General features: G+C 37.1%; 1 protein-coding gene across 1 annotated transcript; it reads left to right on the forward strand.

The window, feature by feature from the left end:
* Positions 1-358: 358 nt before the first annotated feature.
* Positions 359-3,787, forward strand: LOC144571409 (Zinc finger (CCCH-type/C3HC4-type RING finger) family protein). The gene is made up of 4 exons (XM_078320692.1): positions 359-628; positions 1,030-1,475; positions 2,537-3,018; positions 3,498-3,787. Exons 2-4 carry the CDS (start codon positions 1,064-1,066, stop codon positions 3,597-3,599), a joined length of 996 nt encoding a protein of 331 aa, XP_078176818.1. The 5' UTR covers positions 359-628; positions 1,030-1,063; the 3' UTR covers positions 3,600-3,787.
* The last annotated feature ends 15,801 nt before the right edge of the window (positions 3,788-19,588 follow it).

A 19,588-nucleotide genomic window follows, 5' to 3' on the forward strand; every position in this document is an offset into this window, starting at 1 on the left:
AAAATTTTCACATATAGACGCATCATACGTAAGATATGCAGGTTCTAATTTGTTATTTGAAACTAATTTGATGAATTTTAGAGTTAAGCTCACCAAACACTTTGGTGAGCTTAAGAACTCTATAATATATACTTGGGTTATTTTACTCAGTATTATTATTTATTACGTGTGGTTGACTGGAGACGAGTCATGTTACCATGTAGCTTTACATTTTGCAGTATAATTTGACTAAAAAAATAAGTCAAAGTTCCAACCATACGTTACACGTGACGGCTCAGCCACCGGAAATAAGGTCAAAAACTCATAAAATATATATCACTGGACTTGCTTTCCCAAATAATTAATTTTGCCTACCGCAGGGCGCAGGCTCAAACCCAATAACTGAAGCCCGAAAAAAGAAAAAGAAAAGAACAACTCAAATAGAAGGAAAAGACCCCTGCGCGAAGGAAAAGAAAAGGGAAAAAAAAGCCCGCGAAGGAGAAGAACAGCTCCGCGCCTCCGCCTGCGCTGCGCGAAGAGAAGAACCGCCGCCTCCGCTCCGCCAGACCCACCTCCTGTGCCAGCCGCCTAGCCCGCCTGTCAGCCTGTGCCCGGCGCCGTTGCCGCTAACCCTAGCCCACCGCTGCCGGTAAATCAAATTCTGAAATTTCTTGTTAATCTTGCTTAAAACTGAATGTCTGAATCAGATGATTAGAAATTTAGAATTGTTTAGACTTTTGGTTATCATTTACTGTCTACTTATTGGGTTATTGGGTTTTTTGAAAAATAGGTAAGTGTATATAATAATATATAGAGTAAGCTTCTGATTATTGCAAACATGTTTTATTATGATGTCTTGATGGTATTCTTTGTCATGGTGGTTCAGTGGTACTAATCTTGTAAATACCTTGATTATTGAATAATCATCTAGCCAGTATGTAAGGCGGCTGTACTGGTACTGCTCTTTACCAATATTTTTTTTGCCTTTTATAAGATTTGAATGTTGCATAAAATATCTGTTACAATAATCACTACCTTTAACTCATTCAGGGAGAATATTGGTTTTCCATTTGGAGCAGATTTCATGGCGGATTCCGGCGAACCGAGCGAAGTGTGTACCTTCTTTCGCAAACCTACTGCCAACAAAAATATCCGCAAGCGCAAAACCCAATCCACCTCTGACGAAGAACAAGACGACAACACCTCCTCTCTTCTCTCTAAGAAGAAAGTGACCGCTCCAGCCGATAACAAGCTCCGCTTCTCATCCTCTACGAATCGGGCATCCAACAAGCCCGAGTCGGATGCGGCTGAGGGGGAGGAAGAGTCGGATGTGGTGTTTAAGTTTGAGTCATCCAGCTCAATCCAGGTGGAGAATGACAATCGTGCCACGGCGGTCTTGGAGACTGAGACGGAGTTTGATCGGGATGCGAGGGCAATTCGGGAAAGAGTGCTGAAACAAGCTGCAGCTTCTCTCAAGGAAGGAGGCAAATTACAAGGTGTGAACTTTTGATCAATTAAATTGAAGTCTAGAGACTTCAATACAATTTTTAGCTTTTTATTAGTTTACATGGCATTCTTTTAAAAAATGGAGTCTGTTTAACCTTACAATTGTGCCAGTACGATTTAGGTTACCCCAATGCTAGCTTAGTACACAATTTATGACATTATACACTTTTGAACACAAAGCAATATACAAGTAATGCAGGTATGAGTAATTAATGTAGATACGATTCCGGGGCACTCTGGTTGATGTTACAAGTATGAAATTTCTATTGCATGTTATAGCTCCTTTTGACTTGTATAAGCTGGTACAGGTCCTGATGTCCTGTTATCCATTGAATCAAGCTTGAATTTAGTTACTAGTTGCTGAATAGGATTTTTAATTGCAATGTTGCCATTTCTATCCAGTCCGTTCTGGTGTGGTACCACTATATACTTATAATACGGATTGAGTGATTTTTAAGGTGTTTTTTTCTTTTCTTAGATTAGTCTACTTTATTAGTGGTAGTCAGGTAGAGGAAGCTGGTGGATCATAATTTATGTATGCTACTTGAGCTTTTCTACAGATTAAAGTTTCCTGTCTTTTCATTAATTGTAGTATTCTTAGGTTTTGTTATGAACTTATGATAGCAATCTTAACTTAGCATATTTTATATGGATCGTTTTATTTTTCAGATAGTGGTATAGGTGCATTAAATCTAAAATTTTGCTTCATCAATTGCATTTCATCCAGAAAACTAGACAACTTTCGAACTTTGAGCATGCATCTTTTATCAAATCAGTTAGCGTATGCCTCTGTCCTAATATACTCTCCATTCAAAAGGGAATATATCTTTTATGTAACTATCAAGCACGGTATTTTGTTTTATAGAAACTGGTCACCATAAATGGCACCTTAACAGTGCTGACTCTGCTACTGTCCTATTCACTGCAATATTGGAGGGAGGAAAATTTCATACATTTGGTGTTACAAATCTTGTCATACCTGTTGTTGTTTCCCCAAATCCCCAATTAGGTTTTGACCTTAATAATGCCTTTTCTTTTTACACCATGATAGGAGGGGAAGAAGAAAAGCTGTACAAGGGAATACACGGGTACAAGGACTACAAGGCTGGTTTCAGGCGTGAGCATACAGTGGCCAGTGAGAAGGCAGGCGGTGCCCATGGACCTTTACGGACCTCAGCCCACATCCGTGTCTCAGCCCGCTTTGACTACCAGCCTGACATCTGCAAGGACTACAAAGAAACTGGCTACTGTGGTTATGGTGACTCGTGCAAGTTCATGCATGACAGAGGTGACTACAAATCAGGATGGCAGCTGGAGAGAGATTGGGATGAGTCTGAAAAGGAGAGGAAGCGCAATCTCGCCATGGGCCATGGTGGGGATGATGATGGTCATGTTCATGTTCATGGGGATGATGATGATGACGATGACGATGACGATGAGTTGCCTTTTGCATGTTATATCTGCCGCGAGCCATTTGTTGACCCAGTTGCAACCAAGTGCAAGCACTACTTCTGTGAGCATTGTGCGCTAAAGGTATGCTTTTCGAAGTTCCTCTTATGACTTTTATAATTACCTCAGAGTGTGTTGTATGTTTCAGCTTTAGGAGAAACTATGTATGTAGAATACAGCACAAGATATGTTTGTGCAGAGGCATGGATGATATTTTTCATTGTGCTGCGGTAGACAATAAAAATTAGATATTTTAAGTGTTCTGCACAAAAGTTCTATGTTTGCTTACAGGAACTGAAGTTTTGGATCTTTGTACTAATACATGCCTGTAATGTATTAAAACCAATAGTTCAGGACCATGTCTGTAACTGTTAATTCCAAACTGAATTGGACCCCTTTATATACCTTCTTTTATTTTGTCTATTGTCTCTTTGTTGATTACTTGGAGTGCACAAGTTATGTTATTTATGTTTTTTTTTGTATCGTCTATGATTTTGAAGTACATTTTACTATCTAGAGATTTTGGTCTAACAAGGTATTATTCTTTTCTGTGTAAATTCCAGCATCACTCGAAGAACAAGAAGTGTTTTGTTTGCAACAAGCCAACCCTTGGCATATTTAATGTGGCGCTTGAAATCAAGAAAAGGATGGCTCAGGAGAAATAGAATAATTTTGATTGTATTTAATTATTTATCAGCTATGCATGTAAAGTAATGTGCAATGAAGTGAGATTTCTTGTAACAACAAGTAGGTTGAGGATATTGTAAACACTGGTGAACTTGCTTTAGTTGTTTAGGTTTGTATTTTTTTTTTGTAAACACTGGCTGACTTTATCATAGTTCAGTTCTTGTAATTTATTCGAGAGGAGCAAATTGAGGCGAAACAGATGAACGATATTTAATTTCCGTACATACGAGCGATGAGCATTTTCACTTCGCTCTAATAAGGGTTTGATGCCAGGGAAAGGGTCTTGTTATTTGTTTGTTACATAATTGCCTACGATTTTGTTTGTTTGTACCACTCACTGCTTGTATTTCTTAGTGCAACTTTTGTCCTTTAAATAACCAAAAACAAAAATAATTGTCATCCTCACAATTGGGCAACTAATTTGAAAGTTTAATATAATCACACAATTACGTAGAAGAATGAATAATGGCAGACTAAATAAAAGACGAGACTTATGAGGTGCCTGGGGAGCTGGCGCCTCATTGGCCTTATGGGGTGCCTCAGGGACTGACGTCTCATTTGGTATTTTGGGCCGCCCGAAGCTCAGGTAGTCAGGACAAAAATAAAAAAAAATGATACACAGTTTTTTAGGGATATTAATAAAAATGGCCAGAGACTTTCTAACTTTTTTGTCTCTTTTTGCATCCAGTCCTGATCAGAAATAAATTTGAAATATAATTATCTAATTAAAAATGACATTACATAATATGAGATAATATAACGACATCCTAATTAACAATTTAAAGGTGTCATAATATAATTTAGAAATCAATTGACAAACAAATTAAGATAAAGAAATAGCGACATAATTTAGAAAACAACATATTCAAATACGTGGATAATAAAAATCAAACATTAAAGTGAAAAGTGAAAAGTGAAAACCCTACCGTCTCGAGCTAAAAAGAAAAGAAAATAAAAAATTAAAGAAAACAAAACCTGACATTTTAGCCTTGTACACGGTTTCTATGTCAGCATCTGCTTTCGAGAGATTAAAGGGGTTCCAAAACCCTTAAGAGACATCGGTGTTATTAGAGAGAAGTGAAGAGGGAGCTGGAGAGACCGATCGAGGAGTTAAGTGTATAAAGAAGGAGAAGAGACCGTGAAGTTAAGAGTTATTTGATTGGACACGGAGCAGTGGAGTTGTTGAGAATTATTAAAATTTGAAGAGGCGCCAAAAAGTATAAATTCTAACTATTAATCTACACGGCTCAAATAAAACAATCGTGTATAGTGTAACTTAAATAGACACATGTCATTCTGAAATTGTATATACTTTACACAAATAGGCGTGAAAAAGTGAAAACCCTAATTTAAAGGGGTTCATACACTGTCGTTTTTATAGAACCGTGTACAATAATTAATATATAATTTTTTAAATTTTTTTTAAATTTATGTTGCTAGCCAGTAAAGAATCATAGAATGATTCATACGAAAGGACCTCGCTACTACTTTTAATTTCATCAAGATTATGAAGATTATTCACAACTTTTCTCAATTGAGGAATCTCTCCATAGACATAATTTGTCTCACATCCATGCAAAGGTTCCTTTGTTAAGAAAAGCTGTGAGCACGTGAACCTTCATATTCTGATGATCGAACACCCGGTTGCTAGTTATTGAATATTAATTTCTCCCTTTGATCGGGCTCATCATAGTTCCTCTAAATGCACACGAGGGAGAAATAATGAAGATGATAGATCAACACCGATCAAGAAGGTTTAATCAAAACATACAATAATTGTATTTAACGATTTCTTCGTATGAGTGAGTTTGCAAGTTCAAGAACATTATAATTGCAAGATTAAGTTTGATAAACCAAGAAAATCAATAAGACTTTATGAAGATTAAGATTATAAATTGTAATGTTAAATAGAGAAGTAAAGTAAATTTGAGATTGTTGATTTCTAGAACTATCAGTTTGGTACGAAAGCAAACCGTTCAGTATGGAATGTATTGAATGGTACTAGACGGATAGAGAAGCATTTTAGTATGGATAATTATTTCAGTCAGCAATTGTTCAGAATGAAATGTTCTATACCATATAGGGACTCCCCATATTGTCTCCGTTTCTAACAGATGCTAAACGTACTATATGTTATTAAAATTACACAGAATTGGGATGAAATATAGTATTTGTTATGTACATACATAAACATACTAAATGATTAGTATATAATTCAAAAAGGCAAAAACCTTAATTTCAATTACATTTGAACTATCCATTGAACAGAAGATCACCGTACTAAACGAATTAGTTCAAATATCTAGATCTAAAGCTCCCTTAATAAATAGAGTTGATACTCTAACTTGAGATTTAAGCTAGTAGCCTTTAAATTTCAAAGAACACTTTTTTCTATGTTCTTGAGAGCTAAAACTTCAATACTCATCTGATAATCTCAAATCCACTTAACTAATCTACTTCTAGATTTAGTTAGAGTGTTGCTTTGTTATTCTATAGTGTAGAGATCTACTTTAGTGCTCCCTTCGAATAGCCACCTGACTTCCCACTTGTAGGGCATTAAAGGGTTCACCGGCTTGAGCGTTTTAGCTCACATATATCCATAGTTGTGTCACGATCCTCTGTATAGGAAAGGCACGCTGACGAGGTTGTCTGTGACTTCTTACGTGTGTTGGGCCCATGTGTCATGAGTTGTATCTTTTCTTTCATTGGGTAATATAAAAGGCATGTCGACGAGGTTGTGTTGCCTTGGAGGCGTAGGCATTTTAAGTTGAACTCCGTTAACATCCCGCATGTCAATCCCTCTTACTCTATTATTTATTTTACATTGTTAATTGATTGCAATTGTTTGTTTGTTTTACATAGCATCACAATAAACATCTAAGGTTATTTAAGTCACTATATTCATCCCCCTCTAGGTGCCGTTAGAGAGAACAAAGTGGTATCAGAGTAAGTTAACTTGAATTAAGACTCACTTAGTTTAAGTTTTCAAGATGTAGAAATGGCACCAAAGGACGTGTGATAGAATGCTTGATTCTTTGGTAAAACCACATCTAACTTATGTTATTGGAATAGACTTATGGTAAATTACCTCAAAATAATTGAGGTTTGGGATATTATTGAAAATAGTTATGTACCAATGTATGATACATCCACAAACCAATTAACCGCCAGTTCAAAACTTGAAAAGTAAGAAAATCATTATGCAATAAACATTATATTCAAATTGGTTAGTGAATTGGTTGTAATTGTGTTTGAGGATATGACAAATGCAAACAACATGTGGAATGTCCTTATTAACCATTATGAAGGAAGTGGCTACATTAAAAGAATTAAAATGACCGGTTTATAAACAAAATATGAAAACTTCCGAATAAGAACATATAAAAATCATAGATGACATGTATAAGATTAATGAAAATTCAAAGTGAATTTATGGACTTAGGAGAACCTCTTACTAACAATAAGATTGCAAGTAAAATGTTCAATGTCATGCTAAAAAGGCCTAGATGGGAAGGCTTAGTAGATGCTCTAGAGGCCATCCGAGGAGCTCATACTGAATTCACATCGAATGAAATACATACTCACTTTCAAAACTTTAAAAGGAAAATCATGCAAGAACAACACTTCGCATTAATGGTGAAGGTGAATGATAACCTAGTAAAGTTTTTCTTTTACTTGTTGTATTTCATATTCTTCTGGTTGCCTTTTATCTTGTACTAGTTGTATTTCGTGTTCTACTGGTTGTCTTTCACGTTTTATTGGTTATTTTTCATCTACGACTGGCTGTATTTCAGCCTGTATTAGTTATTTTTCATCTTTTTATAGTTGTTTTTCATTTTATAGTTGTTTTTCATTTTATACTGGTTGTCTTTCATCATCTACTACTTGCCTTTCATATTTATATGGTTGTATTTCATCTTCTATTGCTTGTTTTTCATCTTCTTCTAGTTGTCTTTTAACTTCTACTAGTTGTTTTTCATATTCTTCTAGTTGTCTTTCATCATGTACTGGTTGTGTTTCATGTTCTAATGATTGTCATTCATCTACTACTTGTTGTATTTCATTTTCTTCTAATTGTCATTCATATTCTATTAGTTGTTTTTTTTATCTTCTACTAGTTGTATTGCATCTTGTACTGGTTATCTTTCATCTTCTAGTAGTTATTTTTCATCTTTTTCTAGTTATCTTTCATCTTGTACTAGTTATCCTTCATGTTATACTGGTCGTCTTTCATTTTCTATTAGTTGTCCTTCATGTTCTACTGATCTTTCATTTTCTTCTAGTTGTCTTTCAATTTCTACTAGTTGTTTTTCATATTCTTCTAGTTATCGTTCATCATGTATTGGTTGTTTTTCATATTCTTCTAGTTGTCTTTCAACTTTTAATAGTTGTTTTTCATATTCTACTGTTTGTCATTCATCTACTACTTATTGTATTTATGGACCGATTAGCGTTCAGTGCTTTTAAATTTATAACTCGGTTGCACTAGATCAAATTACAAGCGCATAATCCTATCGAGTAGTATAATCGAGTGTCGATCTGCATGGAATAAGGTTTAAGGTCTTGAACAATCAAATCACAATTCTTTGAAAGGCTAGACAAAATCAGAACTTGAGAGTTGTGGTGATCAAAGATTCAAATTTGTGTTTAACGAAAATTAAAAGTAAATAGAATAGTAAAATAAGAGATGTAAATTCCTAGGGTTTCGACACACCATTATTACTTCAATCCGCTTTGACTCTAACTTTTGTTTGATGTTGGTTTTCAGTTGTTGTATGAGGATTTCTAATCCAAACAAAGTGACTGCCACTTCCACTGTTACAACCACATTACTAATCAAGCCTTCTCGTTAAGACTTGACTTGAAAAGTGCAAGGAGATTTGTGATTAGTCCATAGTCACAACCTTCACTTGACTAGGTCCCTCGATTGATCCTATAGGGTGTCGCCATGGTAAGGCACAACAAAGCGACATTCGTCTGTGAATGTCGAGACTCCCATGTACACTTTTGTTGATCCAACTATTGGTATCTTCGATTAAGATCTCCACCAATAGTCTAGTATTTTTATTCTCCCTTATCTCGATCTGATTAGTCTAATAGCGACTAACTTTCATGTGTGGCCATTACAGTGGCAGTCTAGACTAACAAGCAAAATCAGGAAAGATCAAACATAAAACGCAAAAGCAATCGAATAATAAGAGACTAAACAATGATCAAACAAAATGTATATCAAAGCATCAGGAGTAACAAGGTTTACTGCCTAGCCCAAGAAGTAAGCTTAGCCGCAGAATGACATGATTACAAGAGAATAGATGAAGGATACAACCAAACACGAAGTACCCGCCTAGATCCCTACACACTCCTCTCAACTAAACTATGAAATAAAAACACAAAAATGATCTAAGATATGTTTCTCTTCAGTCTGGAAGGTATATATAGCATTGAGGGGGCACTTGGAGATGAGTGGAGTTAAAATAATCTGATATGGATACAGAGCGTATATATTACGGTTGCAACTATCCTTTTTCCATGCCATTTGGAGATGCTACTAGAATGTTGCAAATACCTTCAATTGGAGTGTGGTGTTAGGATTGCAAGAACCCTCTTCTCATGCCATAATGGAGACACTACAAGTGTGCAAAGACCTTCAATGGGAGCGTTGTATTAGGGTTGTGACCACACTCTTCTCTTGCCATCTGGAGACACTATTAGTGTGCCACAAAGACCTTCAACTGGAGTGTTGTATTAGGGTTGCAACTTCACTTTTCTCTTGTCATTTGCAAAGATTAGAGTGCTGTAAAGACCTTTCATTGAAAAATTGTATTAGGGTTGCAACTACTATCTTCCCTTGCTCCAATTGATTGTGTTTGTAGCACTCTAGTAGTGTCTCTATATGACAAGATAATCAGGCATTTGCAACCCTAATACAACACTCCAATTGAAGGAGTTTTGAGCACTATAATAGTGTCTTTAGAAGGCAAGATAAAATGGCATTTACAACCCTCATACAATGCTCCAATTGATGGTGTTTAGAGAACTCTAATAGTGTCCCTATATGGCAAGATAATAGGGCATTTAGAACCGTAATACAACACTCCAACTGAAGGTGTTTGGAGCACTCTAGTAGTGTGTACAAATGACAAGATAATAGGGCATTTACAATGGAAATAGAACACTCCAATTGAAAGTGTTTGGAGCACTCTAATAGCGTTTCTACATGGCAAGATAATAGGGGATTTACAACCCTAATACAACACTCCAATTGAAGGTGTTTGGAGCACTCTAGTAGTGGCCCTATATGGAAAGAGAATATAGCATTTACAACCCTAATACAACACTCCAATTAAAGGTGTTTGCAGCACTCTAGTAATGTCTCCAGATGACTAGATAATATGGCATTTACAACACTAATAAAACTCTCCAATTGAAGGTGTTTGGAGCACTCTAGTAGTGTCCCTATATGGAAATAGAATATAGCATTTACAACCCTAATGCAACACTCTAATTAAAGGTGTTTGCAGCACTCTAGTAATGTCTCTTTATGGCAAGAGAACAGGGTAGTTCCTACCCTAATACAACACTTCAATTGAAGGAGTTTTGAGCACTATAATAGTGTCTCCAGAAGGCAAGATAAAATGACATTTACAACCCTAATACAATACTCCAATTGATGGTGTTTAGAGAAATCTAATAGTGTCCCGATATGGCAAGATAACAGAGCTTTTAGAACCCTAATACAACACTCCAATTGAAGGTGTTTGGAGCACTCTAGTAGTGTCTACAGATGACAAGATAATAGGGCATTTACAATGGAAATACAACACTCCAATTGTAGGTGTTTGGAGCACTCTAGTAGCGTCTCTACAAGGCATGATAATAGGGCATTTACAAACCTAATACAACACTCCAATTGAAGGTGTTTGGTGCACTCTAGTAATGTCTCCCGATGACAAGATAATAGGGCATCTACAACACTAATAAAACTCTCCAATTGAAGGTGTTTGGAGCACTCTAGTAGTGTCCCTATATGGAAAGAGAATATAACATTTACAACCCTAATGCAACACTCCAATTGAAGGTGTTTGCAGCACTCTAGTAATGTCTCTATATGGCAAGAGAACAGGGTAGTTGCTACCCTAATACAACACTTCAATTGAAAGTCTTGGCAGTACTCAAGTGGTGTCTCCAGCTGGCAACATAAGCGGGTACTTGTAACCCTAATAAAACACTCCAATGTACATTGTTTGGAGCACACTAGCAGTGTCTCCAGATGGCAAGATAATAGGGCATTTACAACCCTAATACAACACTCCAATTGATGGTGTTTGGAGCACTCTAGTAGAGTCTTTATATGACAAGAAAATAGGGAATTTACAACCCTAATACAACACTCGTATTGAAGGTGTTTTGAGCACTATAATAGTGTCTCCAGAAGGTAAGATAAAATGACATTTACAACCCTAATACAATACTCCAATTCATGATGTTTAGAGAACTCTAATAGTGTCCCTATATGGCAATATAATAGGGCATTTACAACCCTAATACAACACTCCAATTGATGGTGTTTGGAGCACTCTAGTAGAGTCTTTATATGACAAGAAAATAGGGCATTTACAACCCTAATACAACACTCCTATTGAAGGAGTTTTGAGCACTATAATAGTGTCTCCAGAGGGCAAGACAAAATGACATTTACAACCCTAATACAATACTCCAATTCATGGTGTTTAGAGAACTCTAATAGTGTCCCTAGATGGAAAGATAATAGGGCATTTAGAACCGTAATACAACATTCCAATTGAAGGTGTTTGGAGCACTCTAGTAGTGTCTACAAATAACAAGGTGTTTGGAGCACTCTAGTAGCGTCTCTACATGGCAAGATAATAGGGGATTTACAACCCTAATACAACACTCCAATTGAATGTGTTTTGACAACTCTAGTAGTGTCGCTATATGGAAAGAGAATAGAACATTTACAACCCTAATACAACACTCTAATTGAAGGTGTTTGCAGCACTCTAGTAATGTCTCTATATGGCAAGGGAACAGGGTAGTTGCTACCCTAATACAACACTTCAATTGAAAGTCTTGGCAGCACTCAAGTGGTGTCTCCAGCTGGCAACATAAGCGGGTACTTGTAACCCTAATAAAACACTCCAATGTACAGTGTTTGGAGCACTGTAGCAGGGTCTCCAGATTGCAAGATCATAGGACATTTACAAGCCTAATACAACACTCCAATTGATGGTGTTTGGAACACTCTAGTAGAGTCTCTATATGACAAGAAAATAGGGCATTTACAACCCTAATACAACAGTCCTAATGAAGGAGTTTTGAGCACTATAATAGTGTCTCCAGAAGGCAAGACAAAATGGCATTTACAATCCTAATACAATACTCCAATTCATGGTGTTTAGAGAACTCTAATAGTGTCCCTATATGGCAAGATAATAGGGCATTTACAACTCTAATACAATACTCCAATTGATGGTGTTTGGAGCACTCTAGTAGAGTCTTTATATGACAAGAAAATAGGGCATTTACAACCCTAATACAACACTCCTGTTGAAGGAGTTTTGAGCACTATAATAGTGTCTACAGAAGGCAAGATAAAATGGCATTTACAACCCTAATACAATACTCCAATTGATGGTGTTTAGAGAACTCTAATAGTGTCCCTATATGGCAAGATAACAGAGCTTTTAGAACCCTAATACAACACTCCAATTGAAGGTGTTTGGAGCACTCTAGTAGTGTCTACAGATGACAAGATAATAGGGCATTTACAATGGAAATACTACACTCCAATTGTAGGTGTTTGGAGCACTCTAGTAGCATCTCTACAAAGCATGATAATAGGGCATTTACAACCCTAATACAACACTCCAATTGAAGGTGTTTGGAGTACTCTAGTAATGTCTCCAGATGACAAGATAATAGGGCATTTACAACACTAATAAAACTCTCCAATTGAAGGTGTTTGGAGCACTCTAGTTGTGTCCCTATATGGAAAGAGAATATAGCATTTACAACCCTAATGCAACACTCCAATTGAAGGTGTTTGCAGCACTCTAGTAATGTCTCTTTATGGCAAGAGAACAGGGTAGTACCTACCCTAATACAACACTGCAATTGAAAGTCTTTGCAGTACTCAAGTGGTGTCTCCAGATGGCAACATAAGCGGGTACTTGTAACCCTACTAAAACACTCCAATGTACATTGTTTGGAGCACTGTAGCAGGGACTCCAGATTGCAAGATAATAGGACATTTACAAGCCTAATACAACACTCCAATTGATGGTGTTTGGAGCACTATAGTAGAGTCTCTATATGACAAGAAAATAGGGCATTTACAACCCTAATACAACACTCCAATTGAAAGAGTTTTGAGGACTATAATAGTGTCTCCAGAAAGCAAGATAAAATGACATTTACAACCCTAATACAGTACTCCAATTGATGGTGTTTAGAGAACTCTAATAGTGTCCCTATATGGCAAGATAATAGGGCATTTAGAACCCTAATATAACACTCGAATTGAAGGTGTTTGGAGTGCTCTAGTAGTGTCTACAGGTGACAAGATAATAGGGCATTTACAATGGAAATACAACAATCCAATTGAAGGTGTTTGGAACACTCTAGTAGTGTCTCTACAAGGCAAGATAATAGGGCATTTACAAACCTAATACAGCACTCCAATTGAAGGTGTTTGGTGCACTCTAGTTATGTCTCCCGATGACAAGATAATAAGGCATCTACAACACTAATAAAACTCTCCAATTGAAGGTGTTTGGAGCACTCTAGTACTGTCCCTATATGGAAAGAGAATATAGCATTTACAACCCAAATACAACACTCCAATTGAAGGTGTTTGCAGCACTCTAGTAATGTCTCTTTATGGCAAGAGAACCGGGTAGTTCCAACCCTAATACAACACTACAATTGAAAGTCTTTGCAGTACTCAAGTGGTGTCTCCAGACGGCAACATAATCGGGTACTTGTAACCCTACTAAAACACTCCAATGTACATTGTTTGGAGCAATGTAGCAGGGTCTCCAGACTGCAAGATAATAGGACATTTACAAGCCAAATACAACACTCCAATTGATGGTGTTTGGAGCACTATAGTAGAGTCTCTATATGACAAAAAAATAGGGCATTTACAACCCTAATACAACACTCCTATTGAAGGTGTTTTGAGCCCCAATACAACACCCCAATTCAACGTGTTTGCAGCACTCTCGTAATGTCTCTATATGGCAAGATAACAGGGTAGTTCCTACCCTAATACAACACTTCAATTGAAGGAGTTTTGAGAACTATAATAGTGTCTCCAGAAGGCAAGATAAAATGACATTTACAACCCTAATACAATACTCCAATTCATGGTGTTTAGAGAACTCTAATAGTGTCCCTATATATAACAGAGCTTTTAGATCCCTAATACAACACTCCAATTGAAGGTGTTTGGAGCACTCTAATAGTCTACAGATGACAAGATAATAGGGCATTTACAATGGAAATACAACACTCCAATTGTAGGTGTTTGGAGCACTCTAGTAGCGTCTCTACAAGGCAAGATAATAGGGCATTTACAACCCCAATACAACACTCCAATTGAAGGTTTTTGGAGCACTCTAGTAATGTCTCCAGATGACAAGATAATAGGGGATTTACACCACTAATAAAACTCTCCAATTGAAGGTGTTTGGAGCACTCTAGTAGTGTCCCTATATGGAAAGAGAATATAGCATTTACAACCCTAATGCAACACTCCAATTGAAGGTGTTTGCAGCACTCTAGTAATGTCTCTTTATGGCAAGAGAAGAGGGTAGTTCCTACCCTAATACAACACTTCAATTGAAAGTCCTTGCAGTACTCAAGTGGTGTCTCCAGATGGCAACATAAGCGGGTACTTGTAACCCTAATAAAACACTCCAATGTACAGTGCTTAGAGCACTGTAGCAGGGTCTCCAGATTGCACGATAATAGGACATTTACAACCCCAATACAACACTCCAATTGATGGTGTTTTGAGCACTCTAGTAGAGTCTCTATATGACCAGAAAATAGGGCATTTACAACCCTAGTACAACACTCCTATTGAAGGAGTTTTGAGCATATAGTGTCTCCAGAAGGCAAGATAAAATGACATTTACAACCCTAATACAATACTCCAATTGATGGTGTTTAGAGAACTCTAATAGTGTCCCTATATGGCAATATAACAGAGCTTTTAGATCCCTAATACAACACTCCAATTGAAGGTGTTTGGAGCACTCTAGTAGTGTCTAGAGATGACAAGATAATAGGGCATTTACAATGGAAATACAACACTCCAATTGTAGGTGTTTGGAGCACTCTAGTAGCGTCTCTACAAGGCAAGATAATAGGGCATTTACAACCCTAATAAAACACTCCATTTGAAAGTGTTTGGAGCACTCTAGTAATGTCTCCAGATGACAAGATATTAGGGCATTTACAACACTAATAAAACTCTCCAATTGAATGTGTTTGGAGCATTCTAGTAGTGTCCCTATATGGAAAGAGAATATAGCATTTACAACCCTAATGCAACACTCCAATTGAAGGTGTTTGCAGCACTCTAGTAATGTCTCTTTATGGCAAGAGAAGAGGGAAGTTCCTACCCTAATACAACACTTCAATTCGTCTTTGTAGTACTCAAGTGGTGTCTCCAGATGGAAAAACATAAGCGGGTACTTGTAACCCTAATAAAACACTCCAATGTACAGTGTTTGGAGCACTGTAGCAGGGTCTCCAGATTGCAAGATAATATGACATTTACAACCCTACTACAACACTCCAATTGATGGTGTTTGGAGCACTCTAGTAGAGTCTCTATATGACAAGAAAATAGGGCATTTACAACCCTAATACAACACTCCAATTGAAGGTGTTTAGAGAACCCTAATAGTGTCCCTATATGGCAAGATAACAAAGCTTTTATAACCCTAATACAACACTCCAATTGAAGGTGTTTGGAGAACTCTAATAGTGTCCCTATATGGCAAGATAATAGGGCATTTACAACTCTAATACAATACTCCAATTGATGGTGTTTGGAGCACTCTAGTAGAGTCTTTATATGACAAGAAAATAGGGCATTTACAACCCTAATACAACACTCCTGTTGAAGGAGTTTTGAGCACTATAATAGTGTCTACAGAAGGCAAGATAAAATGGCATTTACAACCCTAATACAATACTCCAATTGATGGTGTTTAGAGAACTCTAATAGTGTCCCTATATGGCAAGATAACAGAGCTTTTAGAACCCTAATACAACACTCCAATTGAAGGTGTTTGGAGCACTCTAGTAGTGTCTACAGATGACAAGATAATAGGGCATTTACAATGGAAATACAACACTCCAATTGTAGGTGTTTAGAGCACTCTAGTAGCGTCTCTACAAGGCAAGATAATAGGGCATTTACAACCCTAATACAACACTTCAATTGAAGGTGGTTGGAGCATTCTAGTAATGTCTCCAGATGACAAGATAATAGGGCATGTACAACACTAATAAAACTCTCCAAGTGAAGGTGTTCGGAGCACTCCAGTAGTGTCCCTATATGGAAAGAGAGTATAGCATTTACAACCCTAATGCAACACTCTGATTAAAGGTGTTTGCAGCACTCTAGTAATGTCTCTTTATGGCAAGAGAACAGGGTAGTTCCTACCCTAATACAACACTTCAATTGAAGGAGTTTTGAGCACTATAATAGGGCATTTAGAACCGTAATACAACACTCCAACTGAAGGTGTTTGGAGCACTCTAGTAGTGTCTACAAATAACAAGATAATAGGGCATTTACAATGGAAATACAAGACTCCAATTCAATGTGTTTGGAGCACTCTCGTAGCGTGGCAAGATAATAATGCATTTACAATGGAAATACAACACTCCAATTCAAGGTATTTGGAGCACTCTAGTAGCGTCTCTACATGGCAATATAATAGTGCATTTACAACCCAAATACAACACTCCAATTGAAGGTGTTTTGAGAACTCTAGTTGTGTCCCTATATGGACAGAGAATATAGCATTTACAACCCTAATACAACACTCAAATTGAAAGTGTTTGCAGCACTCCAGTAATGTCTCTATATGGCAAGAGAACAGAGTAGTTGCTACCCTAATACAACACTTCAATTGAAAGTCTTTGCAGTACTCTAGTAGTGTCTCCAGATGGCAACATAAGCGGGTACTTATAATAAAACACTCCAATGTACAGTGTTTGGAGCACTCTCACGGTGTCTCGAGATGGAAAGATAATAAGGCATTTACAACCCTAATACAACACTTCAATTGATGGTGTTTGTAGCACTCTAGTAGTGTCTCTATATGACAAGATAATCAGGCATTTGCAACCCTAATACAACACCCCAATTGAAGGAGTTTTGAGCACTATAATAGTGTCTCTAGAAGGCAAGATAAAATGACATTTACAACCCTAATACAATGCTCCAATTGATGGTGTTTAGAGAACTCTAATAGTGTCCCTATATGGCAAGATAATAGGGCATTTAGAACAGTAATACAACACTACAACTGAAGGTGTTTGGAGCACTCTAGTAGTGTGTACAAATGACAAGATAATAGGGCATTTACAATGCAAATAGAACACTCCAATTGAAAGTGTTTGGAGCACTCTAGTAGCGTCTCTACATGGCAAGATAATAGGGGATTTACAACCCTAATACAACACTCCAATTGAAGGTGTTTGGAGCACTCTAGTAGTGGCCCTATATGGAAAGAGAATATAGCATTTACAACCCTAATACAACACTCCAATTAAAGGTGTTGCAGCACTCTAGTAATGTCTCCAGATGACTAGATAATATGGCATTTACAACACTAATAAAACTCTCCAATTGAAGGTGTTCGGAGCACTCTAGTAGTGTTCCTATATGGAAAGATAATATAGCATTTACAACCCCAATACAACACTCCAATTGAACGTGTTTGCAGCACTCTCGTAATGTCTCTATATGGCAAGAGAACAGGGTAGTTCCTACCCTAATACAACACTTCCATTGAAGGAGTTTTGAGCACAATAATAGTGTCTCTAGAAGGCAAGATAAAATGGCATTTACAACCCTAATACAATACTCCAATTCATGGTGTTGAGAGAACTCTAATAGTGTCCCTATTTGGCAAGATAATAGGGCATTTACAATGGAAATACAACACTCCAATTGTAGGTGTTTGGAGCATTCTAGTAGCGTCTCTACAAGGCAAGATAATAGGGCATTTACAACTCTAATAGAACACTTCAATTGATGGTGGTTGGAGCACTCTAGTAATGTCTCCAGATGACAAGATAATAGAGCATTTACAACCCTAATACAACACTCCAATTGAAGGTGTTTGGAGCACTCTAGTAGTGCCCTATATGGAAAGAGAATATAGCATTTACAACCCTAATACAACACTCCAATTAAAGGTGTTTGCAGCACTCTAGTAATCTCTCCAGATGACTAGATAATATGGCATTTACAAAACTAATAAAATACTCCAATTGAAGGTGTTTGGAGCTCTCTAGTAGTGTCCCTATATGGATAGATAATATAGCATTTACTACCCCAATACAACACTCCAATTGAACGTGTTTGCAGCACTCTCGTAATGTCTCCATATGACAAGAGAAGAGGGTAGTTCCTACCCTAATACAACACTTCAATTGAAGGAGATTTGAGCACTATAATAGTGTCTCCAGAAGGCAAGATAAAATGACATTTACAACCCTAATACAATACTCCAATTCATGATGTTGAGAGAACTCTAATAGTGTCCCTATTTGGCAAGATAATAGGGCATTTAGAACCGTAATACAACACTCCAACTGAAGGTGTTTGGAGCACTCTAGTAGTGTGTACAAATAACAAGATAATAGGGCATATACAATGGAAATTGAACACTCCAATTGAAGGTGTTTGGAGCACTCTAGTAGCGTCTCTACAAGGCAAGATAATAGGGCATTTACAACCCTAATACAACACTACAATTGAAGGTGTTTGGAGCACTCTAGTAGTGTCCTTATATGGAAAGAGAATATAGCATTTACAACCCTAATAAAACTCTCCAATTAATGGTGTTTGGAGCACTCTAGTAGTGTTCCTATATGGGAAGAGAATGTAGCATTTACAACCCTAATGCAACACTCCAATTAAAGGTGTTTGCAGCACTCTAGGAATGTCTCTTTATGGCAAGAGAACCGGGTAGTTCCTATCCTAATACAATACTTCAATTGAAAGTCTTTGCAGTACTCACGTGGTGTCTCCAGATGGCAACATAAGCGGGTACTTGTAACCCTAGTAAAACACTCCAATGTATAGTGTTTGGAGCACTGTAGCAGGGTCTCCAGATTAGGACATTTACAACCCTAATACAACACTCCAATTGATGGTGTTTGGAGCACTCTAGTAGAACTCTAGTAGAGTCTCTATATGACAAGAAAATAGGGCATTTACAACCCTAATACAACACTCCTATTGAAGGAGTTTTGAGCACTATAATAGTGTCTCCAGAAGGCCAGATAAAATGACATTTACAACCCTAATACAATACTCCAATTCATGATGTTGAGAGAACTCTAATAGTGTCCCTATTTGGCAAGATAATAGGGCATTTAGAACCGTAATACAACACTCCAACTGAAGGTGTTTGGAGCACTCTAGTAGTGTGTACAAATAACAAGATAATAGGGCATATACAATGGAAATTGAACACTCCAATTGAAGGTGTTTGGAGCACTCTAGTAGCGTCTCTACAAGGCAAGATAATAGGGCATTTACAACCCTAATACAACACTACAATTGAAGGTGTTTGGAGCACTCTAGTAGTGTCCTTATATGGAAAGAGAATATAGCATTTACAACCCTAATAAAACTCTCCAATTAATGGTGTTTGGAGCACTCTAGTAGTGTTCCTATATGGAAAGA

Source organism: Carex rostrata, chromosome 19 (genome assembly GCF_964058835.1).
Source record: "Carex rostrata chromosome 19, lpCarRost1.2, whole genome shotgun sequence".
NCBI lineage: Eukaryota > Viridiplantae > Streptophyta > Magnoliopsida > Poales > Cyperaceae > Carex > Carex rostrata.

Excerpts from the sequence above, each read along its gene's own strand:
- LOC144571409 (XM_078320692.1), top strand. The coding sequence starts at position 1,064 with ATGGCGGATTCCGGCGAACCGAGCGAAGTGTGTACCTTCTTTCGCAAA. Across the intron at positions 1,476-2,536 it reads GGAAGGAGGCAAATTACAAG|GAGGGGAAGAAGAAAAGCTG; the intron begins GTGTGAACTTTT and ends ACACCATGATAG. Across the intron at positions 3,019-3,497 it reads GTGAGCATTGTGCGCTAAAG|CATCACTCGAAGAACAAGAA; the intron begins GTATGCTTTTCG and ends TGTAAATTCCAG.